The 15,666-nt window shown below is 36.7% G+C and overlaps 2 protein-coding genes across 2 annotated transcripts; one reads left to right on the top strand and one right to left on the bottom strand.

Annotated features, from left to right (window-relative positions):
- Window positions 1-9,028: 9,028 nt before the first annotated feature.
- Window positions 9,029-10,062, top strand: LOC149958384 (uncharacterized). Its single transcript, XM_090167168.1, has 3 exons — window positions 9,029-9,049; window positions 9,188-9,572; window positions 9,632-10,062. Exons 1-3 carry the CDS (start codon window positions 9,029-9,031, stop codon window positions 10,060-10,062), a joined length of 837 nt encoding a protein of 278 aa, XP_090023294.1.
- Window positions 10,063-10,314: 252 nt separating this feature from the next.
- LOC149958383 (uncharacterized) lies at window positions 10,315-13,593 on the bottom strand. The gene is made up of 5 exons (XM_090167167.1): window positions 13,572-13,593; window positions 11,619-11,642; window positions 11,377-11,563; window positions 10,665-10,804; window positions 10,315-10,604 (listed from the first exon to the last, which is right to left on the bottom strand). Exons 1-5 carry the CDS (start codon window positions 13,591-13,593, stop codon window positions 10,333-10,335), a joined length of 645 nt encoding a protein of 214 aa, XP_090023293.1. The 3' UTR covers window positions 10,315-10,332.
- Window positions 13,594-15,666: the final 2,073 nt, after the last annotated feature.

The following is a 15,666-nucleotide window of genomic DNA, read 5'->3' as shown; positions in this document are numbered from 1 at the left end:
CATAAACAAGGTCGGTTCGCGCTCATGAAATTTATATAATAAACGTAATAAGTCTTTAATAGTAAACTTTGTAGGGTAAATTTCTTGACTTTGTAATGGATAATTCAATAACCGTTCATCAATGACGGTTTGAATTAATACTGCGGTACCTAAGGTATAATTAACAACGTTTGCAGCTCTGAATTTTCGTCGCTAAAGGATATGTCCAAAAAGATTGATTATAAAAAGTTTAAAACGCTGGTATCTATGGATTCGGATTACCTAAACAAGTCGCCCCTATATGAACTTTTAAACGGTTATTCGTGTTAAACGTGTACATTGCATAAAAAAACTAGGTGACATTAACGACAACATATAAAAAGTAGCAGTCGAACATGTCTGCGATTCTTTATAATTTTGCGTTAGTTTATCAATAATATCGTGTATATAAATTATAGTATTAAGAACTATACTTGTATTGAGCCGTTATAAATGTCGTAAAAATCTTTAATAATGAAATTTAAATTATCGTATACTCATGTATATTCCGTGTTTACCAAGCGGCACGAGGAATGGTTAATAGACTATAACAGGTTTTAACATGTACGGTCCGTTAATTTTCGTAAGTGACAGCGACAGGAGGGTTCGTCGACAGGAGGGTTCGCGATAGAGCGTTAAAAAAATCTATCAATTTGTAAACCTTTAAAATGACTAATAATTTTATAAAATGGGTGTAAAGGAAGGGTGATAAAATATTGGTGACAATCATCAAACATTCCAGGAAGCTTTAATTCAATCGTAGCAGACATGGGCTTATTGTGATATTTATAGACCCTTATTCTATTTAGTTTTTAGAGTGGCATTGTTATTTTACACCGCCAGGGGTAAATTGAACTTTTTTAAACGTAACAAATTACGAACGTTACTTAATTCGTTGACCGAGGGTATTAAAGACCATTATTGTATTGCCATTTTTCACCACTAGGGATAAGTTAAGAACTTAGTGGCATGGAATAATTAACAGGTGTTTTCGGTAACCCTACGAAGCAAGAATTACACATTGAAACGTATCAATATATTGAAAAAACAGAGACGAAAACTTCAAGCGGAATATATCGCAGTGAGAATAGAACTTGAAGATTGTTTTCCTACCATACGAAGGGAATCTTCTTACGAGTCTTTAAAAATGTTTTCGGAAAGAGAAAGATTATTGAGTTTTAAAAACTGGGTTACTTATGGAACAGAAGACTTGGCCGCCTGGGGATTTTATTCGCTCGGTAACGGAACGAGTGTTAAATGTCCTTTTTGCGGTCTAATGGTCGAAGAATGGCAAGATGGATACATACCGTTGATAGTTCATTGCCGTCAAATTCCATTGTGCCCATTCATTCGGGGTTGCCAAGTTGGAAATGTAACGATATTACAAAAGTCGTAAACATATTTTATAATTTTAATTTCAAAGTGTAAATATTATAATAAAGTATAAATTTTCCAATGTAAAAAATATGTATCCGAGTTTTTTAATGCCGCCTTTACATAAAATGTCAGAGTACTTACATTTACACTTTCAGTTACGTTAGCTTAATATGAAAATATCGATAGAAAAATACTGCTAAAATCCCCTTTAAAATTTGATAAAATTAATTTCAGATATGTAAGTAGGTAGAATAATACTATAAAATTTCTTTTTCTACTTTTAATACGGCAAAACGCAACTCCGATACGCAAATATAGACAGAAAATGCAAAAAAATCTATATTCTACGTTCGATACGTTAAAATACATTTCCGATACACAAATATAGATAAAAAAATACTACCTCTTTTCTTGGCGTTGTAAAGTGGCGAATGAGTGGTGGTGAATGTAATATCGGTGGAGCGAAATCCATGGGTTTTCCCACTTACAATGACGCAATAACTGACAATATAAAATCGACCGATCAGTGGATAACCATTCAAACTCGAAGAAGATTCAAGTCAAGAACCCGACAAAAACTATGCAAGTATAATCTTATTTTTATATTTTAGTCCTCTTTCTCGGAGGGTAATCTATTTACTTTTGAATTATAGGCATAAGAAATCAATAGTCATTGATTTTGAATTCTTTGACGGGCGGACCAAAGATGAGAAGCCGAAGAAAATAGTGAAAGAAGCGTCAGCTTGCTCGGACGAAAATACAACCCGGGTCGCATCGTGGGTTTTTCGTCCACCATACCCCCGAACCGATCTACCTTCCCGAACTCAACGCCAGAACACGTTGGTCTCGCCTGGGACTATGGTTTCACCCCGTACAACAAATTGGAAGAATGCAAATTGGAAGAATGCATGCGAATGGCTACTGACGGCTATGACCGCGTATTTTGTCAAGGAGAAGAAAAGTGCATATTTTTATTAGAACTAATACACCGCGAAGTGATAGACCTAAATGGTGTAGGTTTCCCGGAGGTTACTGAATTGGATGAATACAGACCCAGGTTTACGTGTCTTATTAGACACAATACTAATTTTGAAAGTAAGAAATACTCTTGCGCTTTAGAGAAAAGTACGATATATGCCCAGTAGCTATATAAAAATATCTTTATTGTAAATTGGAGATTATGTGAATAAAAAGCAATTTTATTTATTTATTTATTTATAAAACGAACAACAGTTCGGTCTCGTGGGGGTAAAATACAACGCCTCGCACTCCTCCCGTCGAAGGCTGCTCTTCGACCCTCTTCTTCCACAGTACGTACAGCGGAGATTGGGCGGGAACTCCTTTATCAGATGCCCGGGGATGTGTTTGGTATAGGCATTACCATGTCGAAAAATTACACTCCTTTGATAATGCGCACTCTCTGCCCCAGCAAAAGTAGAGTGTTCCTCCTCTTACATCCAATTTTTCCATACATTCGCCGTAGTGAAAGCAAATCATAGAATCGTTTGTCGTACCGACGTACTCTTCCCCCGATGCCAATTTTATAGAAATATGGTCCATTTACTATACAAATAGAAGAAATAAAATATAGAAAAAAGGCAAATTTTACATAAATTAAAACAAATTTAAATTCATGGTATTAATTTATAATTCTACGATAAATTATACTACCAAGAAAAAAAGAGTGAGAAAAGTATTTTTACCAAGTTTGATTCTTGAAAACTTTTGAGTATATGGGTCCCGTATCTTGGAAGGTCAAAAAACGTTTTTGTTAAGAGTCTCAAAAAACAATAAATTTAAGGGGAGGTGGGAGGAGACCGGCTGTGCTATAACATTTGCGCGTTTGATGTAGATGGCGCTAGTGTTCTGGTACAGTTTTTCTTGAGATAATGTTGGCTATGGGAAAAAATATCACTTGGGGCGGGAAAAATTGTTAAGGTCAAGACATCTCCCCCCACTTCAAAACATGTTCGTCCTCGAAGAAGTACATGCGGAACTGGTTCGCTATGTGAAATAAACAAAAATAACTATTTACATGCCTTGTTGTAAGGTCCATTTTTTTTCCTTTAATTGTTTTCATTTACACTGCGTCCCTGGTTGATAGGTAGGGTCTTTATAGGGGTTTCGGGCGTTCTTAGTCTGGGTTTGTACTGAATAATGCGTAGGCGACTCTCGGACAATCAATGGAATGGTACCTGGACTTGACTAGGATTCTGGTGGGTGGTGACTATTAGGACGTCCCCCTCGAATATGTCTTCTTGTTGATGGTGTCTGGTATTGGCGGTATTATCTACCTTTGTCTCGTCTGGTCTTGTCATCTGGAGGTTGCGGTTGTGTTCGTCTTTTTGTGGGAGATTTAAGCGTCCCCGTCCTTTGCCCCTGCTCCTGGTAGGAAAGCGTGGGTTGATCTTTTTGAACGTTACCTCATCCAACAATACCTTTCGCCACTCGGCCGTTAGTTTAATGCCTGGTGGCAGAGTATCTCCGCAATCCAATACTAAGGCCTGTTGAGAAGGTTGTACTCTGGGCAGTCCTAGAAACTCTGTCTGTAACTTGCGTTCTTTGATGGGGTTTCAGTTCTTGGTGGCCCCTCGGTTGGTTTTCTGGGGTATATCCCAATCGATCCGTGGGTGAACATCTCTGTTGTTGCCTACTGGGATAGCTTCCCATTCCCACTGTGGGTTCAGTTCTTCGTCGTTGAACCTTTCCCCTTCTCCTCTTTCCACTAAGTATCTCATGCTTGAGACCCTTCCGTTGATGTTGAAAACGGCCGGCACTGGTTTGTTGAGCGCGGTTGCTGCTGTCAATATTGTGGGCGCGTGGAAGAGTACCGATTGTTCCAAGGCTACTAGTGGTGTGGTTTTCTCGTGACACAAGGGTGCTGATGGTACGGGAGCGGTGCCAATAACGCTCGTCGGTGTCGATTTTTTCTGTCGGGTTTCTGTTCAGCGCTTTGGCTTGACCCCCTGATTGGTTGCGGCATGACTATTTGCGGCTGCTTGTGCCTGTGGAGTCGTTAGAGGCGTACGCGACACAACCTGGTTCTGGATGTCCGAGGTTGGTCCGGTTACTAGGTTTTGTCTGTGGTCATCCATGCCTGGAGCCCTTGACTCACCCTGGTTCTGGTTGCCCGAGGATGGTTTTGGGTGTCCATTCATCCAATATCGAAAATTAAAAGGAAATATTAGTGGTACAGTCTCGACAACTAAAATGGCGCAACGTTGACTAGCTTCGGTATGGGAAACATTCGTGTCGAGACAACGCTTACAGCTAACGGGACCCTCGCAATTGTGCTTCTTTTTCCTTTGATATTCCCAAAAACTTTCAAACAAAATGGGCAGTACCCTATTCCCCCGAACATGGCGGCGTAAGACCTCACTACGTGGACGTGGTTTCCTAATTTAAGGAGAAAGATTTTTTTTGGGTTGAAAGTGGCCTAAATAAATGGGGTCAAAATTGGAATCGGAATCGAGTAAGATTATTTGATAATCTGGCAAGACATTTTGGAATTTAGGAATATCTTTTATTTCAACAGGAGCTGGGGGAACTTTTGACAATCTGTGTAACGCCAAGGCCGCTTTTTTGTTTTGGATGGTTGACATTACGTGCGTGGCGTAACGCCTTATATCTATATATATTTTTTGGTCAAAGGTCGTTATTGTAACGCCCAAATCTCCGAGGTCGGAGAATTCTAATACAACATCGTGCCAAGTGGTATTCTTTGTTAATTTTTCTTGGTCTTGTTTAGCCCCTTTCCCAGCGTCGCTTTTTTCGTTCAATAATTGTCGAGGTTTAATTTTTTTAAATACTTCGCCGACTTTCGATTTTCTATCGTATACTTCGAGCAACTGCACTGGTGCTGTTGGTGGGGTGTCATAATCGAGCTAAATGTCGTCTCGGGCTGCCTAAGACATATAGAGATTAAAAATATAATCTCGCTTTAAATTTATCAAAAACATAATTACCATCTTGCTGATCTTGAGTCTCTGAGTCGTTGGGTAAAGCGATTCCGGTGTTAATCGCTTCTGCGAAATTGACCGTTACGCGATTTCTTTAAAAGGAGGCTAGGAACAATATAATCGCGTGACAGTTAACGAATGAGTCATATTAACAGGTGTTTCAATAACCATTTGAGCTGTCAAAATGATTAATTACTTAACTGTCAACGAAAGGTGAATGAACCTAACCATGACTATGCGCATTGTTCACTAACCCGGCCAATTTTCCTAATTACAAGCGAGTAAAATCGCGTGACCCCAATTTGACAGACGTAATAATTCGAGAAATATGACATAATTAATAGGTGTTTGCGACTCTCTCGGTATTGTCACTAAAGGTATTTTATTTGTTGATAAATTACTCTTAAACGTCGGGCCGAAGTCACCATAGCAACTGGGGATCCTCGTACTTTCTACACAGAATAACACCTGCTCTTAATCAATCAAAACCTGTCACAGCGTTAATAGTTCGCGGTAATCAGATTCCTTTGTGTCCTTTTATTCTTGCCAAAGATAATAATAATATTACAAAAAAGTTGTAGCCCAATTTAATATTTATAATTTTTATTCCAAGGTGTAACGATAAAATATTTTTGTTAATGACGTATTTTATATTCCATGACCTGTAAGAAAAAAACCAACCACATCGCGTTTTATACAAACTAGTTTCGCTTTGTTTTTGTTGGAGAATAATGACTTATGAACTGATTAAACATATAAATAAAGAATTGAAAAAAATGAATCGAAAACTTGAAATGGATTTGATTGCACAAAGAATGAGATATTTTCAAAAAGAGCATAATTCTTACGAAATGCTTTTGGAACGAGCCCCAAAAACTGGATTCTTAAAGGTGATAGACGAGTTAGTGGTTTTTATTGATAGCGTGTTAAATGTTATTAACGATACTTCCTTTGTGTCAACAACAAATGTTGTAAAATATTAATAAAGTTTTAAATTTTAAATCAGAGTTTTTTATTTTAAAGTGTGATAGCTAGAAGGATGTAAAACAATTTGACAAACATATTCAATTTCAGGTTCAGAGTTGAAAATTATTTTATAACATTGTATTATTCATTTTTGAGTTGTGTAAAAAAGTTCTATTATCAATTGTATTCAAATAAGCAACACATTGACGGTATGAGTTAGTCTTTTTAGATGTAAACTAGATTAATTGTTAAAGAACTAAACTAGACATGGTACGCCCTTACGAAAGAATGGTCTTCAGTATAGCTGAACAGTTAAGTCTGTTTAAACAAAGCGTATGGGTTATAGACCTCGTGTTTAATGTATTGGTCGACAGTTTTTCGAAATTTCAAGCGGGTTATAAACCATTGCAGTTTTGAATTTCTTGTTCGGGAGGAAGAATTTCATGGAATTTAATTCCGTTTACACAAAAATATTTGGAATACGAAATTAACTTATCAGCCAGTCTATCACTTAGTAGAGCGCAAGTGTTAGCTTTAAATGAATTTAAAGTGCGTATAGATGAACAGTTAAGTCTGTTAAAACAAAACGCACCATTATAGACCTCATGATTAATGTATTGGTCGACAATTTTTGAAATTTCAAGCGCGTTATAAACCATTGCAGAAGCGACAAATACCCTGTGACTTTATAGAAATTTACGCCGCCTTTCGTATTTCTCAGGATCACCAAGTGGAAAATGATTTTATGGAACAATTTATAGGTTATTGTCCATTTGACGTAAGGGATTTGATTGATCATTGTTTAAATGACGTAATATATTTGAAAAACATTTTCAGTTTATAAATAATTTTTTTTAGTAAATGTTTTCTTTGTTATTATACCAATGTAATTCTTGCTTCGTAGGGTTCACCTTAAACTCGTAAGTAAGTTATTTCCGCCCGTTATTACATATGACGCTATAAAATACGTTTAACCATTATTATTAAGTCACTACGCGGGAGATTATAACAAAAAGTGTAACTGAAAATGTTTTCAAGAGTAGTTTTTACGACAGAGTATTTCTTAAATTTGTTAGGCTTAGCTTTTCACTGCATTATTAACGTTTATTTAAATTTCATGAGCGCGAACCGACCTTGTTTAATTTATGTAAATATTTCGTATAGTGACAATATATTCAATATACATTAGAAAGTTCTTAATACTATTATGTGTTCAATACGCGAACTTATAAATGCATTATATTTAAGCAAATTTATCAAGAATCGTTAATGTTTCATCAATATAAATTAGAAAGTTCTTAATACTTTTATATATTCAATACGCGAACAAAATATTGAAACTTGATAGCGACCTAAAAATGCATGATTGACAAATGTTATAATGTAATCTTTACCCCTTTCCATAACCGTAAATCAGCTGATCACGTGACGCGGATTTTTGATCGAAACATCTAGGGAAAACTTGTTACACACGCCGAAACGCGAGTTCTTGTAATGTCGTGATATGTAATTCCCCCTTTTCAACACATGTTTACGCGAGATGACCCCCGAAGACGCTAACGGACGACAGGATATACTTTCTTTACCCCGTTATTAAAGTATTGACTTTGTTAAAAAAACTTGAAATATCCAAGATGGCCACTAAACTCCCAAATGTCTTCACAAACTTGCGTTTTCCGCGCGTCGTTATTAAAGTTTAAGTGACGGTAAAATATGATGCATTTACAATGTCATAATAATAATCAGCTAGGTCCAAGTCATTTAGGTACGTAACGATATAAAAATCCGTTAGGAACAACTTGTTTAAAAGCGTTAAAAAAAATGATCTATTAACGTAAATATGGTAAATTTCATAAAAATATCAAAGATGGCCACCCTTTTCAATACACCCTACAGAACCCGTTTGAATATGAAACATTAAAGATGGCGGCCAAATCACATGAATTTTCCAACCAATATTACTAAGAGTTCATATAACAACCGTTAAAAGAGAATGACAAACTTTACTCCGTTATGTTAAGTCATTTTTATCGCGCTTCCTAACGGTTAACAAAACACAGCTTATAAAACTGATTAATATTTCCTTCTTAAAACCACTTGTTGATTAACCCCCAAGACGTTACCTAACTGTTATAAACAAATATGCCGATTTACCCGCCAAAATTTCATATTCATGTTATTAAACCTTTCATAATTCATGATTTAGGCGTTTACATTACCTAAACAAAACACATTTTAAATTCCCGCCAAAAAATGCTAATTATTTGTTATATAGCTACTAGGTCACACGGCTCATTCACAGGGGGTACGTTCAGCAGAGCTCAGCGAGAAAAATTCGCTATTTCCAAAAATATTAACCGCTGAGATTTGTCGTCATAATGACGTCGTACTTCATTGAACGGTTTTAAATAAGTCATTGGTGTTTCCGAAAATGGCGGCCAGATATTATTCCGGGCCGGAAAATCGAAAAAAAACGAAAACTATTGTATTTAATTGCTAATGAATTAACTAGTGATGATTTTATTGAAGAAAATGTTGGAAACGTTTGTGGTGCTTCAAACTTTTCAAAAAAAATTAAGGAGGGAGTAGTAATTTCATCATTAATAATAAATAACTCTAAGCCTCGGTCTACTCCCATACGAATTTCAGATTATGTTGAAAAAATAGTGCCTTTTTACACTGATCGGGATTTTAAATCTCATTTTAGAATGAGTAGGACTGCTGTTGCAGTAAGTGTACTACTTATTTTCATTCATTCTTTATTTACATTCGTAGAAGCTGCATCAAAAGTATATGGATTTATTTCATACACATTTGCTTCTATGATGAATAAAAGTAAACAAAACTAATTTCAATTTGTGCATTAGGAATTAATCAATATTTATGGAGGAGCTGTTGCTTATGAAAAAATGTGCGTTGCCATACCAATAGAGAAACGGGTGTTAGGTTCGTTGTGGCTTCTGTCAACACCTGAGTCATTCAGGAGCATTGGAGATCGTTTCGATCTATCAAAGGGAAACGCACATTATGTGTTCATTGAATTCGTTCGAATAGTGTCAAAATTAAGACAACAATACATTACATGGCCTACTACAGAAAAAATGAACCAAACAATGACAGTCTGCGAAACAAAATATGGTTTCCCTATGACAGTTGGTGCAGTTGATGGCTGTCACATCGACATAAAGGAGCCAAATGAAGATAAAAATGCGTACTATAATCGTAAGAAGAGAACATCGATATTATTACAAGGTAATTTAATTTGGATGTGAACTTTTGTTAAAAATATTATAAATATTTATTTTTCATAGGCATTTGTAATGAAACATTAATATTCATTGATTGTTGCTGTGGATGGCCTGGTTCTGTCCACGATGCGAGAATGTGGCGTTTGAGTGCGATTTACCAGTTCCTCAAAAATGGCTTAAGGAGTGTTGATAATGGGCACATTCTGGGTGACAGCGCGTACCCGCTAGACAAATTCGTAATGACTCCTTTCAAAGAAAATGGACATCGTACAATTCAGGAAAGAGCGTACAATACTTGCCATAGTTCAGCTCGCCAGATAATAGAAAGGGCATTTGCGTTGTTAAAGGGCCGTTTCCGCAGACTAAAATACTTAGACATGTCTTTAGTAGCTGAAATTTCAGAAGTGATTATGACTGCATGCATTTTGCATAATTTTATTTTGAGGCACGATGGAGATGATGATGTGGGTGATTATATAGATGAAAATTTTTAACATGTAACAGCTGAAATAATGGAAGAGGCTGATAATACTAATTCAGAAGCTGCAAAGATGAAAAGAAATGATATTGCAAGAAATATAAGGCTTCCCAGACAATTGCAAGACATTTAAAGCTGTCTTATGCATTTGCGAAATAAATTTTATTATTTCTTGAAGTTATTTGAGCTTTGTTAAATTTACTTAATAAAGATAGTTATTATTTCTACATTTTCATTAACGAATCAACCATTTTAGACAAAACTTCATTTTTTTTATCTAATCTTTTCAAAAGTTCATTTTGAAAAGTTTGGGTTTGTTCAAAATTTTTTTTCTCCGTTTCTTCGTTTTTTTTGACCAATCAAAAAACCAGTCTGGCACATCTTGGGAGCGCTTAACTTTTCTCTTCTTTTTTACTTGCACTACAATTGATTTATCTCCCACTTCAGATACAGATGGTGTTGACGATGATGAGGAAGTTACAATTGAGTTTAATGATGATGATGATGAGTTTAAAGATAGAGATGAACTTGACGGTGAAATAGAAATACTTGTTGATTCTATATTTAATAACCAATATGTTATTAAAAATTCCTTCACAAATATTGCAAAATAATTACCAGATTCTCCAATGGAGTTAAGCAAATTTTTTGGAGAAATGGCATGATCAGCGGTGAAAATAAGGTCCATTTCTTCAAAATAGGCCCAAGTTTGTCTTCCCTGGCCTGTTTTACTGGACTTATCTTTAATTTTTTTATAGCTATAACAAATAAATAAAATATTTTAATGTAGTAAGTCTTGTTGAGACAAACAAATACAGGTTGCATGCAAAGGCTGGAATACCATAGGATGGACCAGTCGTGGGTTCGAAATGTCGTACGCTGGAACCAGCTTAGGATGGAAATAGCGCGGGATGAATACAGCGAAAGATGGAATTTGTCTAAAACAGACTCGCCATGGCATTGAAGCGTCACAAGAAGCTTCGGTTGGGAATGGCGTAAGATGGAAAATACTCAGGGTGAAAACGTTGTACGCTAGAATCGACACGTTGGTACTAAACAACTCAGTAAGGGAATTTCTACTATTTAAATGTAGTTGAGTACCAAAGTGTTGGTTGCGGCGTAGGCTGTTTCCATCCTACACCGTTCCTCACCTAAGCTGCCTCCATCTTATGACGCTTGCATGACATGCCAAGTCCATTTTAGGCAATTTCCATCTTATGCCGTATCCATTTCAAACTATTTCTATCCCATGCAGGTCACAACGAATGATGTTCCCATTATATGCAGGTCCAGCCTGTGAAATGCCCCCACAAATACATAGTCAACGTACGTTCCTTTCAAATTTCTAAATTTGATATCAAGATCATCTGCTGTCCAATAATATCCCTTTTCTTCCATTTCTTCTGCTATTTTTCTCCACACATTTTTTTTCTTCCTCGAATTATCCATCTCGTCTTTGTATTTTGAATACAAATCAATAAGTAGAAGGATTTGTTTAGCTTCCCATCTTGAAGAACCTGTGATAAAATAATTCTTGTTTCATAATTGTTAGGTTAAAAATAAAAAACAAACCCTTATCATTTTCTTGATCTTTTTCTAGGGAGCGCAACTTCAATTAACTGCTCTTCAGAAGAAGTCGCCATTTTCTTAGATTGGCTACGCGTTTTACGTCACACTATCTAAAAAACCGACTCTTCGAGCCGATGACTTGATGGCTCATCGATGAGCCATCGTGACGTCAAACTGGAAACGCAAAAAAGCGTACAGTGAAAAATCGATGTCAGCGCTTACTCATCGGTGTCAGCGCTGAGCTCTGCTGAACGTACCCCGAGTCTCCCCATACTACGCCTACTCTTAATCAATCAAAACCCGTCACAGCGTTAACAATGGAAAAGCCCGAGTATAGCTATGCGACGGGCATTCCTTTAAAGGAGCACTGACCCCATTTTAAATAATTTCGCGCCAACCAATCAGCGCGAAGTACACGCGCCACGTGGTAACCGCGTGGTAATCACGCCACCTGGCGGGGGTGACCCCGTGGCCACGTCCACAATGTCGACCTCCTTTGCGGGGGTGACCTAGTTAAAGCCACAGGGGGGGGAGGAAGCGGGGACTTTCGATGCCAACCGCCACTCTACCTCTGGCCCTAAATGGGTTAGAATGTGCAATAACTGGTGGCTTTACCGGGGAGTCGGGGTCCGGCTCTTGTAACCCATAAGGGCGGTGGCGCACTTTGAGATGTTAGCTCTGATCAAATGGTCCTATCTCCACCTCCGACTTCGGTCAGGTTTGGGCTGGATACTGAGCTTCGGTTCAGGCTAACGGAGAGGGTCCAGGCAAACTGGCTGCCTCGGCGGATTGGGTAGCCTGCTGTGGGGCGGCGGGCCTCCATATGCGGGCACGGCAGTCCTGTTTCCCGGCCTTTTGGGGTCCACCGGGATCTCCGGTGCCAGCTGTGCCGGGTTACTTGGGCCACTCTGTGCTCGTCGTTCCCCTTTAGGAGCTCTCTCCAAAGGGTTTGACTCCTTACCTACGTAGGTAGGGTGTCGGCTGGAGTTGCTATAGCATCCACTCTTAATCCCACTGCTGTGTGCGAAGTGGGATTGGTCCACACATTGCTGCACCTTCTGCTGGGTTGAGTGGCTTGCGTCAAAGGTGCGACCATCAGTAGTAGGGTACTACTACCCATGCTGGATTTGTTACCTGTCCGGGCTTCGGGACGCTGGCGTAGGGCACTATGATGATAGGCCTCCGGTGGTATGGTCTTTGTTACTAGGTACACCGGGCTATAAATTCTGAAACACGGTCCCCACTCTACCTCTACATGGAAAACTGGCAAAGATGGTAGTACATCCTACTCATATGTATTATATTATATATAAAACCTTGAATTTTGACAATATTATTTATGCTAGCTATACTACAACTGCCTCATGTTTGTCAAGATACTACAACACCTTTACAACATGAGTGTGAATGGCAAGAGTTCCGACCCTGCTTTGCATATGTAATAGTCGTTGGTTTTACATTATAAATAGCCAAACAAGATATCATTATATAGTTATTGGATTTGTTTTAAGTAATATGACCAGTTCCCTTACCAAAAATAAGTTGGCTAAAAACCACTTACGACAACTGGTATTTCAACTTGGTTTTCAGTTTGAATTCGGGACAAATGCCTACTAAAAATAACTTTAATCGTATTTATTAATCAACTTATTCCCAACTAAACAAGAATCAACATTTACATTTAACTACTTAAAACCAACTTAAAAATAATAGGCAACTTCGTGACTACTAAAAACTAACTAATTACAAACTTAGCAAAAGAAGTATTTTCCTACCAACTGAATAACAACTTATTACCCCTTCAACTAGTAACTTGAAATATGCTGACAACTTAATACCAAGTTAATATCAACTAATAATGTTTATACAAACTGAAATCCAACTTATTGTTTGGTAAGGGTTGACAAACTACTGGTCGCCTGTGCAATGAGGTTTTATTGCGGATCGAACTCTTACCTGCACCAGGCTTGATAACCATTATGCTACGCCTACTCCAGTATACTTAGCATAGACACATATTTGAGACTTAGTTTAAAAAGCTTTTTAACGAAATTATTATACTTGGTGTTGTTTGACGACTGATACTGATAACTATAGAACCGAGGGAAAAACAGTAATGTACATCAATTTAAAGAAAATCTGTCAATAGCTATTTCCCAAAGAAAAAGTACTATTTCCTTTCCCTCCCAATCACTTTCCAGCAAGCACAATATGTAATGTGGGGAAAGTTGATATAAATGTTAAGGATAGGTTTGAGTGCATGAAATGAGGCTAAATAGGTGTGATGCAAATATTCATCTATTTACCTTATCTCAAGAAACTCAATTTGGTAGAATAAAGGGTATGAAATTTTAATTTACAAATTATCACAAACACTCAATCACAACAAATAATAAAGATCTTGTTAAATCCAATATCTTTATTTCAAATATCTTTTTTTTTGTAGCAGCAGACTGATAATAGCAGGATAATTGTTGTATGCAAGATGTTAATAATTTTTTATACATTTATAAATGTGGAATTTTTTGTATTAGAAAAATAAATTATCTTTGGTGGAAGTAATTGTGTTTAAAGTTTGTTTCTTACACATTTCTACAAGTTAAATGGTTTTGAGGCAAATTTAAGAATCTTTTTCATCTAGTAGGATAATTGCTATTGCTATTAGAACAACACACCCATTTTTGAATTAAGTTCTACTTACTTGTTAGTGCTAAATATTTATTTATACATTCACATTTCATAAGATGCCAAAAGTACTTTGTCCATTTGAACTATTTTTTAAAAGACAAGAGCATGCTTAACAGTACTTTTTAAAATTGATAGTTTGCTTTATTAATTTACATTCGCTGGAACCATTAACTAAATTAACAAAGATTTATAAAATGTTTACATTTAATGCTTTACTAGTTAATGCTTATATGAGCTGAGAACTATGCTAAATTTCTATTTGACAGTACATGGTGGGTTGGTGAATATATTGACACTAATATATCATACGTTTTTTTGGAACTGGCTCGTTTATAATTATCCAGACTGAGCAGATTTTTTCCAAAATTGATCATCCACATGAATAGTTTAGCGTGTGCCATAAAATTAGACTCGGTCATGTATGACAAGGAATTTTTTATTCGCTGCAAATTTTAATATATTTGCTCATTTATCTGACTGTTGATATTTTTGTACTGTTGATACTTGGCTAAGCAATATCCAGTTGAGCAACCTAAAATAAAAATTTAAACACCATTTAAAAAAATCTAAATCACCTTTTGATTTGTGAAACAAGTGTTTGGTTATGGGCTCACAGGTAAGAAAGTATTTAAATTAAATGTCAAGGCATTAAGCAAAAAGGCCATTATGTAGAGCCAGTGACAGGGAACAGTCAACCATATTCATTACCTTTCCGCGTGTTACCCCCAAGGCGATGACTGTTAGCAGAATGAAGATGAGTTTAATCAGGATACATACATAGCCTGATCAAAGTTTTTCATTTCACATTTGCAAACTGTCTTAAATTTTTACCTTCTTACTAACTTAAGGCGGAAGGACAAAGTTAGTATATTGACATTTATGTTAAATTTTTAGAGGATAAATAATTTTTTTTCCTGTTTTAAGGATATTAATTTAATTATATTTTAATGGATATTTTCATACAGTAATTCAATTGACTATTTCTAGGCATTTGGCCAAACATCAACCATAACTAATAAAATCTATCTGTTAATTAGCCCATGTCTGATTTGCCAGTTTATACAAACCTGTGCTATTACACTAACCATCATCTCCTTAGACCTTAATTGTGCCATGTATTCTTTCCCCATTCTGTGCCTCAAGGCAGTAACACAGCCAATTACAATGAAGATGTTTGGCTGATCCCCTGTTGCTGGCTCTCCATGATTTTATGGGTTCACCAGCAAGTCAAGTGGCCTAGCATAGGGGCGGGGAGGAGAAAAACCGCCAGAATTTGTAGAAGCTGCTTCCCCTGTTCATAAGCCCTACCACAGGAGAGGGATGAGGCTGGGTTTCTGTGGTTATTAGTCTAGCTGATTATTAT

Source organism: Leiobunum rupestre, chromosome 2, assembly GCF_980474605.1.
Source record: "Leiobunum rupestre chromosome 2, qqLeiRupe1.1.hap1, whole genome shotgun sequence".
NCBI classification, from domain to species: Eukaryota; Metazoa; Arthropoda; class Arachnida; order Opiliones; family Sclerosomatidae; genus Leiobunum; species Leiobunum rupestre.
Note: the sequence above shows the minus strand (reverse complement) of the source record. Positions and strands in the feature narration are given on the sequence as shown.